The sequence below is a fragment of the Selaginella moellendorffii genome, unplaced genomic scaffold (assembly GCF_000143415.4).
Source record: "Selaginella moellendorffii unplaced genomic scaffold, v1.0 SELMOscaffold_35, whole genome shotgun sequence".
In the NCBI taxonomy this organism is placed as follows: domain Eukaryota; kingdom Viridiplantae; phylum Streptophyta; class Lycopodiopsida; order Selaginellales; family Selaginellaceae; genus Selaginella; species Selaginella moellendorffii.
Window position 1 is genome coordinate 187266 of NW_003314296.1, and position 12185 is coordinate 199450.

Here is a 12185-nt window from a genome sequence, read left to right on the forward strand (position 1 = left end):
TTAGCTGAGCCCTCTTGGCTAATCTGCTACTATATCTAAAGACAACATTCTTTCCTCTACCCGCTTCCTAGCTTCGGCTATACTTATCGGCTACTTCGGCTATACTTCGGCTATACTTCTCTAAACACCTGCTCAACCTGCTTCTACGTAACTAATCTTCATAGTCCATCCCAGTACTGGACTATGTCCTGCTCTATGGTTGCTGCTAACTTAATCCATGTCCTCTGCCCCCCACACCTGTTTGATGCTGCCTTCGTTACTTGACCACTTCTGCTTCGAAACTGCTGTGTAATAACTTCTGCTTCGAACGAAACGTGACCTGCTTAATAGGAAGCGAGGAAATAACAGGGCGTGAAGCGGCAGGGGAGCGAAGTGAGTGGCGCGGAGGAGGGAGGAACAAACAACATCAGCAGCGGCAGCAGCAGCAAGGACATAAAGTCTTACGCTTCTTGATGGGCACCACAAGACTATAAACATCGGCATGGTCTGTTGGGTAGAGGCCCTTGCAGATGAATCCACATTCCCATGTTGCCCTCCGCCATACAGGAACCATACGGAAAATAAGTCCTTCGCATTGTTGGCCAGCTTGGACAGCATGGGTTCCAAGTTCCAGCTCCACCATAAGCTATGTTCCAGCCCCACCATTTAGCAGCCTGTATAAAAAAAGACATAAAACGCTGAGAGATTGACAACGAAGAAACAAGGAAATCGAGAAACAATACCTTTTCATCTCGGCCACCCAGCTTGAGAGCACAAGCTTACGGCATTGAGAGATAAGCTTCTTCCAAACACACCAGCCAGTCGAGATAGTGGCTGTCCGAGCCCCTTAAGATAGAAGTCGTTGCTCAAGCTCTTCAGCTCGTTCGTCTCCTTGGTGTGGAGCTTCTTGGGATCTAGCGTCACCTTTTATCCAGTCACGTTGAGCATCTCGCGCTTGGTTTCCAGCTCCTCCTCCTCCTCCGCTCTGATCTGTCGCATCAGGCATTTGAGTTCCAGTTCCTTCAGATCATTCGCTTTGCGTTGCTCGGCGACCGAAGTGTTGAGTCGCTCGACCACTTGAGCTGCATTGAAGTCCTGGAAGCAAAACACGAAAAGAGATTAGCAAGAATAAACAGTGAAGCTCAAACTAAGATTGCTAGAAACTCGAGGCTAAGGTTGCTGAGAACCCGGAGATGCTACGCAGAAAAGCTTGGAGATAGAAGCAAGCTGATGGAAGCAGAAAAACTAAAAAATAAAAGCAACGTAAGTTCTCGGAGATGGAAGCAACTTAGAGACGGAGATGGAAAAACTCAAAGATGAAAGGTTGGCTAGGAATAGCCAAGGAACAAACTCCAAGGAGTGCGAAGAAGCTCTTAAAAATTGATTCAAGATTCACGATCGATGCTACTGTGATAACATTTGTAACTGTGTGTGTAGCTTGGAACTCTCCCACTTCTTTCGACGTTAAATTCTGGCTCACAAACCGAGTAAGATTTAGAAAACTGCGAGAAAACTTACCAAGAGCCGAAGGACCGAGAGACGTGGCGAAGGAAAACGCTGGTGGATAACGGAACTACGAAACTTGTCCTCGCAGTTCCCGGTGCTGGTCACCTCCTCGATCATCTGGAACGAGCTGTATCAGCTGCTGCTGCTGCTGGCCGCCGTGATCTTGTTCAGGAGGAGGAGGAGGAGGAGCAATGATCTCCGTGTCCACAGCAAACTCCACCCATTTCTTGGACTTGACGAACATGATCGCCGGGTACAAGACGATCCCCACGGCAGCCACGCCGCAGCTCACAAAGATCGTCCGCATGGAAGCCAGGCACATCACCAGCACCAGGAACGCCGAGGGTGGCAGGCAAAACATCACCACCCCGAGCGTCCCGAGCTGGAGCTTGAACGGCCTGTGGAGATCCGGGCGCTTCACTCGCAGCCAGATGAAAGCCGCGAACTCGAGCAGCATCCCCACGCAGTAGAGAAAGTTGAGCAGCTCCACGATCTCCTGGAAAGTCATCCACGACAGCAGCACCACCCCGGTGGCCGAGCACAAAATCCCCAGGACTGGAGTGCCGTGCTTGGATCGCCTCGCAAAGATCCTGGGGAGCATCCCAATCTCCGCCATGCCCAGGAGCTGGAAAGAGTCGCTGCTCATCTCGGCCTCGAAGAGACCCATGTTGGACAGCGCCGCCGCGGAGTTGATCCACCACTTGAGCCACTGCCCTCCAATCTCCCGGCCGATGTCCGCGAAGTAGCCATCCTCCCAGTCCTCGCGGTGGAGATCCAGCACTCCAGTGCCCGCCAGCAGTGGAATGATATACGAGATCACCACCAAGAGCACTGCCGCGAAGAGAGCTCGAGGAAACGTCTCGCTGGGTCGCTCGATCTCGCCGGCTAGAGTGCTGGCCTTGTCCCAGAAGTTTAGATTCCAGAAGAGGCTGTTGAGGTACCCGCGCCACTGTGTCTCACGGATGCTCACGACGATCCATCGCCGCGGTTTGATCCGCGGAAGAGCTAGAATCCCCATGATCGCGAATGGCAGCAGCGAGAAGAATGCCAAGAGGATGGCCGCGAAGCCGACGATGGTGAGCCCCCTGTAATTCACGAATGTGAGCAGCGCCGTGAGGATCGCGAGCGTGGGGTACCTCGCGGCGGCGGTGGCGAAGACTGGCACCGATCGCTTGATGTAGTCGAGGAAGAGGACCGGGTAGAGCGCATTGTCGATGACGCCGCTCAGCCACTTCCAGAATCCCTCCTGGAATCCCCAGAAGGGGCCAAAGGCGGCCGAGATCCAGAGGACGTAGCCGCCGTTGGCTGGAAACGCTGTGGCGAGCTCCGCCGTGATGAGGGCCTCGGGGACGCTCCACAGGAAGGGGAAGATGATGAACCCTAGAATCGCCAGCAGTGGCCCGGCCGCCCTCACGGAATCCTCCACCCCGAACGGCCCGCCAGAGACCTCGTAGAAGATGAGCGCGACGAGAGGGAAGAATGAGAGCTTAGATCGCTGCTGATGCTCGCTTGCCTGGAATCGATTGATCGACGATTCATCCATCCAAGATTTCCTGTTCCAACCTGTGCTGGGACGATCTACATCGGTGGAGATGCTCTGCGAGGCCGCGATCACGGCGGCGGCGCCACTGCCGCCACGGCTCTCGAGCGTGGCGCCTCTTCATCCCAAAACCCTGACCTAAACGAATGTTCACTTTGTTTGAAAAGATTCGCGCGGGAAATTGGTATAATTCCTTCCATGTGACGGGCATGATTCCGCGGTATCTTTTGTTTTCCTCTTGGGGCTCGGGTTCGATCCATCATGGGCTTTTCTTCTTTAATGAAATTGGCACCGTTGGATTCACCCGTCATCGCGACTGGACGGGCAGCCGTACGCGTACCAAGCGTCGATCGTACTCGTCGCGCGTTTAAGCATTTTGGTTTTAAACCCTAACTCTTCGTCCTCGTTTCCCCTCTTCCAGTGTGGAGAAGAAAGAGAGGAGCGATCGATCGATCCCAATGCAATGGCGCCTTCTCTTGCGCGCTCCTCGGCGACGCTCGCGCTGCTGCTGCTGCTGCTGCTTCTAGCGATCGGCATTGAATCGACATCGCGCGGGGGAGTCAAGAATCCGGTAAGAAAATCCGGAAATCCTCTTCTTTTCTCTCGATCCCTCCCCTCCTCATCGATCGCTCACGAAATATCTCGATCCTGGCAGATTATCACCAGCGACAACCGAAGATTTCTACTCCGGCGCTCCGCGGGATTCTCGACGTCGTTCCACTTGAGCTGCCCGGGCGATGATTGCCGCCAAGCTCCGGGGCACGATGCCTTCGCGGCTTCCGACCGCCTGGTGCCTTCCGGCCCGGATCCTCTGCATCATCGGATCAGAGTCCACAATTGAGGCGCACAGAGGTTCTTCGTTTCCTGCGATCTCATCTTTCTTCTAGAGTAGTATCGTAGTGGCGGCGCGGCATTGCTACTGCTGGAGAAGCCACAAAGCTCTTTTTGCTCCGACACGTATCGGTTTTGGACAGTTTCTTGAGATGCTGCTCTGGGTGTGAAGGTGGGAATTCGGTGCTCGTCGCGGACAGGGAGAGGGAGAGGGAGAGGGAGAGAGTGAGAAGTTAATTGCGGCTGTCGCGCAGGCAGCCACCTCTCTTCCTTTTGGAGCTGCTGCTCATCAATGGCACCGAATTTCCCCAAAGCAAGCTCCTTTCTTCCTGGCTAACTTTTCCTTTTGCTTTGTTTCTCTCTTTTCTTGGCAGAGCCGCATTACAGAGTTCTAGGCAACGTGAATGCTGTCTGATCCAGGTACTCTGACAATGTTCTTCTCCTTGACATGATTCTTCCACTGTTTTGTCAGATCCCAGAGCGTGATCCCAGCTGATCAAAATATGTTCTTCGACTGGTCCAAAGCCAGAGCAACTTGGTTCTTTCAGGTACTGTGAATCGATTCACTTAGACGCAGGTGTCTACCTAGAGCAGAGAGTTCCTTTGCTTTGGTCTATAGGTGCGTTTGTTCCTTTCCATTTGTTCCTTGTGCGCTTGTCAGTATAGACTACCAGCTAGTAACCATCCATCCAGTGCCTCTGCTGATAGAAAAAGGAAGAAATTTTTGTCTATCCTCTCCTTTTCCAGTGATAGTGTCGGGACAATGAGAGTGTGAAGGGAATGTGTCTTTAGCTGTTTTATTCGTTGTCTGTTGGAATCCACATGTGACAAACCATGGGCGATAGAAAATCTATTTCCTTGATATTTGGCTAACAAACTCTCATTGTTACTCGCAGGCCTGGCCAGCCATATCCATGGATTAAGCTTTGGAGATCGAGATGGAGCCAGGGAAGAAAATATCGAGAAGGGCCGTGTCCTTGCTAAAGGTTCCAATCTAAACCACGCTCCGGGAAGATCCAGGTACTAAACGTGGGTATCTTATCTTATATTCTCTCGCAGAGGTTCTTTCTTGTTAGCGGCACGGAGCCAAAAGTTTCTCTCCGTCCGTACGCCAAGGACACGCCTATTGAAGGCAACCACATGGGCTATAAAAATACGATAGGTACTACCATTGATGGAGATGATCTCGTCGTGTAGAAGCGCTTCTTCTCTTCTCTTCTCTCCGAGCATCTTGTATTTATGAATGGAACGCGAATATGCGTTTCCACCATTTAAAACTTGCCTGACCGTGCGTGGGTTCCCATGAGGAAATCTTTTTCAAAATAGAAATAGAATTTTAGAAATAATGGATCATATCATAATCATGTGAAATTTCACACAACATTAGCATTAACGGGGATTATAGGACGGGCGAGATGCGGATTTTCGTGAAGGTTGGGGTAATGGTTGACAAGTGGAATTTCAAACATGGGATGGGAGAGGCATCACAAGATCATCAAAACGGCTTACTATAATCCGTCAGTCTCATGCTTCTTGGTGGGCGCCACAAAACCCAGCTAATGAATGAATGAATGAAATGCAAACACCTTTCCACTTTAGAGATTCATGAAACTTATCTTCCAGCTTTCCAATCAAGCTAAGCCATTGGTGAAATCAAATATCTCTTGGCCTGCTAAGAATGGTACTTGGTGCTTTTCAGCCCAGAATCTGGCATCCTGAAGTGGAAGGGCTCCAAAGTCATCACCCTCATTACACAGCATCACACAGCCAACCTAGAAGGATCAGTTAGCATCTACAAATTACAGGAATATCAATCAGAGGAAAAAGAATCATACAAAGCTAACAGAATTAAAACGGTCAAAGGAAAAAGGAAAAAGGAAAGAAAAAGAGAAAAGCTTGAGAGAAAACATGCAAGTTAGCATCTTAATATCATAGAAAGCACAGGAATATCAATCAGAGCAAAAAGAATCATACAAAGCTAACAGATGATTACAACAGTCAGGAAAAATAATAGAGAGAAAAAGCCTACCATGAGAGGAGAGATCCCTGCTGCTTTGGCAAGGGCCACTGATAGCTCAGTGTGGCCCTGCCTAGCTCTCAAGCCCAAAGAGTTCTCCACACACAGAAAAATATGGCCTGGAGCATGAAATTCTCTCCCAAATGCCTCTTGGGCACTTGTAAGAGGCTTGACAATACCACCATTGCCATTGGAGGCACAGCTGTGCTCGCCCCACAGGCCAGCCAGGCGGCGACACGTGTAGCTCCTCTCCACGTCGGACGCCCCAGTCTTGAGGCTCCTGTGGTCCAAAGAGATTCCAACCGAGCATGAGCCCTGGCACATTACCGTACCTTTGGCACTGCACTGCAGCACGGGGTGGGAATGGGCCATGGCCAGCACCTGACCCATGTACGGCAGCCCGAACGTCGTGGCCACCTCGCTGCCAATGGCGATGTAGAGCTCGCCCCCGGCCTGCGTACGGAGAGTACGGAGCGCGCCCGGGGTGGTGGTGGCCGCCGGGAAGAACAAGTCGGTCTCGCCCTCGCGGCTCTCCGAGTCGAGAATGGCGACGCATTTGCCACTGGCCAGAGCTTCCAGTGCCTGGCGGATGATCGAGGACGGTGGCATTGCTCGCGTGATGCTGGGAGAGAACTTTAAAACCAAAGGAATGGAATCACTTACGAACTTCTCGAAGAAACCAATGTAGAAGCTCGAGAAGCTAAAAAACGGGAGAGAAAAAGAGACCTGAGAAAAGGAGCAAGCGTTAGATATTTTGATGAAACCACGAAACGATTATAAAGGGGAAGAGAGCCATACCTTGTTTGTCTTTGTCTCGCAGGCGCTGGTTGAAACAAGACAAAGAATTATCTGCAAGCGCACGAATCTTAAGGCCCAGAGCGCTCGAGCTGCTGCGAGTGGTCTTTCGCTGACACCGATAATAATGGAGTGTATCATAAGTAGTCGTCGGCCTCGGAGAAATATGGTTGGAACATTTCCTCCTCCCAACAGTGGTCTGCTATAACTTTGTAAACTTCCATGAGGAGCTTCGGAAATCTAGTCCGGAAGTAGCTCTCGTAGCCTTGAGGAATGCTTCCTAGTATTTGCTGCAAAGAAACCAAAAAGAACTCAGCAATTCGGTAGAAGAAGAGAAGTAAACCTTGGGAGAAAAGAGTTACCTGTACATCGGCAGGAAGCTCCCTGTAATGGTTCGCCTTGTTACGAATGACCCTGAGTAAATCCCGCACGGCCTGATAGTTATATTGCCTGTAGCGGCCGAGGTTGTTGATGAGTAAAGGGTCCAGCTTCTCATCCCATGCTCCGCCCAACGCAGTCGGAGCCACGGCCTCCAGCGCAGTCAGTACCGCCGAGCTGGCTTCTCTATCCTCGCGTTCGACACGATCGCTAGCAGTGATGAGAAACTGCAAGCGCTGTTGCGGGGGCCAGAAAAATGGATGAAGCTTTACTTGCATAGCAGTTGGTCTGTGTAAAACAGAAAAGGATTGATCAGAAATATATCCAAAGATTGTACCTGTCTTTGGGATCCATGGCAAGCAAACTTGAAATGATGTCGATAGCTTCTGGATAGTGATCTACAGCAAAGAGATCCATTTTACCAGACACAATGTTCATGTCACGCTCCAGTCGGCCTCCAAATGGATGCTGTCCGCCAGTGACGCAGAAGTAAAGGAGGCAACCAACGCTGAACATATCTACAGCTCGAGTTTGCCGCTCGCCCTGGATTTGTTCGGGTGCTTGCCAGCCGGAACTGCCCATACCTGTTTAAACATACGTAAAATCTTTCTCTTTCTTTTGTTTTTGGCAAATAGAATCGTACCAGTCGTAAGCTTGTCAATGCCTGACGCTCCATCATTCAGCCGCTTACTGATTCCCATATCGGATATTTTTGCGCTCAGAAAAGTGCCACTCCGAAGAATCAAGACGTTTTGAGGCTTCAAGTCTCGATGAACATAGCCGAGCTTGTGAAGATGAACGAGTCCTTCCAAAACATCTCTGTAATGAAAAGCGAACAAGAAAATAGTACGTGAGCCAGCAACAAGAAAACTACCTCATCAGTCTCATGAGCAACGGGCTTGGAAGGCAGGACCTATCCCACAAGGTGAGCTTTTGCTGCAAAATCTCCTGGAGTTCTTTCTCCTCGAACTCGTTTACTTCAGTTCGATTGTCTGCGCCAGCAGCGTGCACGACAATAAATGTTTCCAGGTTAAAGCTGCATCTCTCCAGAGCTATATAGACGAAGTCGTTGTCCTGCTCCATTGAGTAGTACCGCACCACATTTGGATGAGTATCCAGCTCGATGAGAGCAGCTATTTCCTTCGAGGCTTTGTGGTAAAAGCCGCTAAGTATCGACTTCACAGCTACCTGCCTCTGATCCAGCTTGCCTTCGAGAATCCTGGTGCCATGACTTCCGTAACCGATGACTATCTTAGAGATCGTCAAGCTCCCAATTCTTCCATCTGCATCCTGCTTTTTCGGTTGATCCACTTTCGTATCATCCACCTGTTTACTAACGTTTTCTTGAGAGGCTCGATCACCCTTCGGACCTCTGCGTTTCTTCCGCTTTTGCTGCTGCTCCTTTTCCTTCTTCTGCTTTTCTTTCTGTCCAAAGTGTAGCACTCCTTTCAGCACCAGAGTTACCACAGCCAGACATGCAAGCAGTGCACCGAAAAGCCACCCAACTGGAAAGCTTCCCCTGCCGCTGTTGGTGCTGTTTCTGGGATTGGATCCGCTAGGAAGTGCCAGAATCGCATTTGAAGGAGCCGAGACTGGAGGCAAGGTGTGGTTCTTGACAAGGTAGTCGAGGTAATACGGTGGCTCCACGATAATCGGTGTGAATTTCGTGCCTTGAAACGTGCGCTTGGATGGCTTTCCATCAGAGACAAGCACAGTCAAGCTGGTTGTATTTCCTGCTGCGATACCTGGATAGTCGATATCCTCCGCCAAGTTGGCAACTTCCGAGAATCGTATCGTCCACTTGACGGAGCCGGTTGAGACTTCGAAGCACGTCAAGGAATAATCTGTGCGTTGGAAGAAGAGGGGCTTAAAGTCCTTGAGCATCGAGGATAGCAGCGGCTCCGCATCCTTCCCAGACGTTGTTCCGTTGATGTCAAACTTGTGGATCAGAGTCCCGGTGCTGGGGTCGACCACGAACACTGATTTCAAAGACGCCCCTATCACCACGCCACCCTCGCTCACGATCGGGCTCTCAGCAATGTACTTCTTCAAAGTCTCGTAATCCTGTGAAGAATAAAAAGTGTGAGCTCCAGAACCACAAATAAGTAAAAAAACAAGGCTTGGCTATGTAAATTCTACAAGAGCTCGACAGTGCTGGGAGGAAACTCTTCTATCAAGACTTGAAAGGAAAAACTAGAAAGGATTGCAAAAGAATTCACGTCCCTAAAAACGCGTAGCGGCTAAGAACCCAAGATACCTGGTCGAAATGCTCCGCCTCGTCGGCATACTGCTCAATCGGCTCAATCTCCACGAGCGAGCTCCCTCCAGACGAAAACGACCAGAAATACTTGCCAGTGTCATCGATCGCGTGCACAGTACCATCTGGCGTGAGCCTGAAACCTCTACAGTGCGAAAGTACATCGATTAGGCAGCGGCCACGACCTTCGATCGCTCACTTACAGTGAAGAATCCGAAAATTTGGGCGCCTGTGCAAGCGTTAGATCCGCCGCGACTGGATTTCCCGAAATTTCACCCGCGGATGGCCGTGTCGATTTGCCGCTGAGCCCTAGCGGCACGAGAAGGAGCAGCAATGCCAGCATGCTTGACTTCCTAAAAGCCCTAATCTCGTGAACGTTTTACTTGAATATATATGTGTTTGACTATCATTGGCCAATGTTTTACCACCGTTGACTGGATGGATCCCTGTTTCATCTAGCCACGCCCGTAGAGCACATCCGGCGAGCTCACTTCACCGCGAAATGGGATCTCGATGCGCTCCTTGACGACGCATTTGGAGACCCCATCCACGAAGATCATCACTTTGCCTGGAGGGCATCGCTCCTCCATCGCTGGAGCTCTCGGAGGAATCGCCAGCGATGGCGTCGGGATCACTGGAGGAGCAGTGGTAGCCTCGCTCGAGCTCCTCCTTCTCTCGTGCCTGGATCCAATCTCCGAGAAGAGGATGATCGTGGTAAGAACACCCGCCATCACCATCGCCGCTCGAGAGGTGACTCCAACCCCGGGGCCGAAGAGCCGGCCAGCAAATCTTCGCAGGTCCAAGCCCAGCTTGATCGGGATCCCGAGAAAGTTCGCCATGAACGTCTTGTGGATCTCTCCTCGATCGCCGTGCTGTTCTTCGATTCTAATCGGCTCTCCAGCCTGCGTGATCCGCGCTGGAGACTTCTCTTGCTCGATCCCCACGGGCTCTCCAGCGAACGCCAGAGCTTCGTGGATGATCTCCCATTCCTTGCCATGGTGGCTTCTTAGCCGGCTGAGAAGAATCAATCGGCTCTCCTCCAGCTCCGCGAGCGCTGTGTCTCGATCCATCCTTTGCTGCTGCTGGAGAGCCTGGAATTCGACATCCAGAGCGATCAATCCATGGACCAATTAAAGGCTTCTTCTCTTTACCTGGAGACACTCGAGCTGTTCTTCCAAGGCCTCGAGCGCATCGCGAATAGCGCCCAGGCTCTTCGCCTCGGCATTCGGCTCTCCGAGAAGACCTACATTTGACCCTTGCTCCTCCTCCTCCTCCTCGCCTCGATCTCGAGCAGCGCTGCTAACAGAGGAATCTCGCGCCTTACCAGCAGTGAGGAGGAACTCCGATTTGAGCGCGCGCTCGATGGCATCGTTGATCCGCGTGTGGAGATCCGAGGCGCGTTGGAGCACCACACTGATCTCATCAGGCTCCATAAACCCTAGCCAAGCATATGTCGAATATTCTGGTGCCTTGGCTCCGCATGGTCTCTAAGCAGTACAACCTTGTTAAGATTGTCACTGATTTACTCTTTTAAACTTTTGGTTTTAGATTTTCCCAGCTAAAAGTGAGTTATAAATGAAGACAAATAAATTGAAACGAATTGAAAAGAATTGAAAAGAATTCAAACTATTAAATGAAGACAAAAAATTTAAAATGAATTAAAACAAAGAAAATGATTGGCCCAGAAATACTTTGAGCAGTGTTTTAGGGTTCTAGAATATGGGCATAAAATGGCTGTAAATGCCATTTTTTCATTTTAATTCGTTTTAATTTGTTTTAATTCGTTTTTCTTCATTTGATTTCATTTAATTTCATTTGATTTTGTCTGAATTCTTTTAAATGCATTTCAATTTATTTCAATTTTAAAATAATTTTTACTAATTAAACACCATATTTTACTTTGATACAATATCCAGAAAAAATGAATAAGGATGAGGAAAAAAAACAAACAAACTAGTAGTTCACTAAATACTAAATTTGTGAATATCTTTAAAACATACTTTAGATAATATTATAAGGCATCAAACAGTTTCTCTAAATAGCCCTTATTGCATGAAGTAATAATAAATCTATACATAAAACTATATAGATAACTGATATTTGTTTCAATGCATTACCCACAACTTGAAAAAATAATCTTTGATGGATTTGAACAGCTTTGAGATGTCTCTCTAGGTCTCATGGATGTCTTCTCTCATTTCACATCTAACCAACCATAAATGAAACATTGTTCACATTTAGTTTGAAATGGAAAGAATAATGGTATACCATTCTAAGCAAGGGATTTCTGGTTTATTTAAGCAAAATCTGTATGGGGATTAAGATGGTAGTGATAGAATATGCTTAGATATTCTGGGATATTTTACCATCCAATGGTTATACTTAATTTATATTTGATTTATAAATTATAAACACCTTTATAATTATTAATCAATTGGATTATTAAAAAACTAAATAATAAATATATTATTATTAAGTAAACCAAGTGTTGTTGCATGCACTATACAGCAAATTATTAATATATAAATAATTTAAAAATGTTTTAGTTATTATTTAAACCATTGAGATTTCAATAATTTCAACCATAAAACTAAAACTTTACTTAATCACTCCTACTATTAGTTTATGTTTCTCATATAAATTACTAGTTATGTAAAAGAAATATTTAGAAATTTATGTTATACTTAGTAATTACAATTATATTCTTGCATAATATCATCACTCTCCACACTAGAAATATAAAAATAAATATTTTAAATTATTCAATATATGCATGTATGGTATATGGAAGTGTCTATTAGCCCAAAAAACTTAGTTTATATATAGGAGCAATAGTACTCTAATTATTAATATATGGCATTGTAGCTATATACTTGAATCTC

At 48.2% G+C, this 12185-nt stretch overlaps 5 protein-coding genes and 1 long non-coding RNA gene across 7 annotated transcripts; 1 reads left to right on the plus strand and 5 right to left on the minus strand.

Annotated features, from left to right (window-relative positions):
- Positions 1–299: 299 nt before the first annotated feature.
- On the minus strand, positions 300–762 carry LOC112349093. The gene is made up of 2 exons (XR_002993280.1): positions 723–762; positions 300–653 (listed from the first exon to the last, which is right to left on the minus strand). It is a non-coding gene; the product is annotated as an uncharacterized LOC112349093 (long non-coding RNA).
- A 573-nt stretch (positions 763–1335) lies between these two features.
- Positions 1336–3134, minus strand: LOC9657161 (probable polyamine transporter At3g19553). Its single transcript, XM_002977772.2, has 2 exons — positions 1498–3134; positions 1336–1450 (listed from the first exon to the last, which is right to left on the minus strand). The coding sequence occupies exon 1, from the start codon at positions 3026–3028 to the stop codon at positions 1553–1555; it is 1476 nt and encodes a 491-aa protein (XP_002977818.1). The 5' UTR covers positions 3029–3134; the 3' UTR covers positions 1336–1450; positions 1498–1552.
- Positions 3135–3436: 302 nt separating this feature from the next.
- LOC112349060 lies at positions 3437–4169 on the plus strand. Its single transcript, XM_024682713.1, has 2 exons — positions 3437–3596; positions 3681–4169. The coding sequence occupies exons 1-2, from the start codon at positions 3489–3491 to the stop codon at positions 3864–3866; spliced, it is 294 nt and encodes a 97-aa protein (XP_024538481.1). The 5' UTR covers positions 3437–3488; the 3' UTR covers positions 3867–4169.
- Positions 4170–5450: 1281 nt separating this feature from the next.
- Positions 5451–9662, minus strand: LOC9657163 (serine/threonine-protein kinase/endoribonuclease IRE1a). 2 transcript variants are annotated; one of them, XM_024682711.1, is made up of 10 exons: positions 9507–9662; positions 9304–9448; positions 7921–9110; positions 7690–7865; positions 7384–7630; positions 7031–7334; positions 6672–6958; positions 6206–6599; positions 5886–6153; positions 5451–5628 (listed from the first exon to the last, which is right to left on the minus strand). In XM_024682711.1, the coding sequence occupies exons 1-7, from the start codon at positions 9644–9646 to the stop codon at positions 6806–6808; spliced, it is 2355 nt and encodes a 784-aa protein (XP_024538479.1). In that variant the 5' UTR covers positions 9647–9662; the 3' UTR covers positions 5451–5628; positions 5886–6153; positions 6206–6599; positions 6672–6805. The 2 variants fall into 2 exon arrangements, with proteins under 2 accessions (XP_024538479.1, XP_002977820.2); XM_002977774.2 differs by having other exon boundaries at positions 5886–6599.
- On the minus strand, positions 5488–6482 carry LOC9657162 (3,4-dihydroxy-2-butanone 4-phosphate synthase). Its single transcript, XM_024682595.1, has 2 exons — positions 5886–6482; positions 5488–5628 (listed from the first exon to the last, which is right to left on the minus strand). Exons 1-2 carry the CDS (start codon positions 6480–6482, stop codon positions 5488–5490), a joined length of 738 nt encoding a protein of 245 aa, XP_024538363.1.
- Positions 9663–9671: 9 nt separating the features above from the next.
- LOC112349059 (plastid division protein PDV2-like) lies at positions 9672–10744 on the minus strand. Its single transcript, XM_024682712.1, has 2 exons — positions 10455–10744; positions 9672–10394 (listed from the first exon to the last, which is right to left on the minus strand). Exons 1-2 carry the CDS (start codon positions 10734–10736, stop codon positions 9759–9761), a joined length of 918 nt encoding a protein of 305 aa, XP_024538480.1. The 5' UTR covers positions 10737–10744; the 3' UTR covers positions 9672–9758.
- Between the last annotated feature and the right edge of the window lie 1441 nt (positions 10745–12185).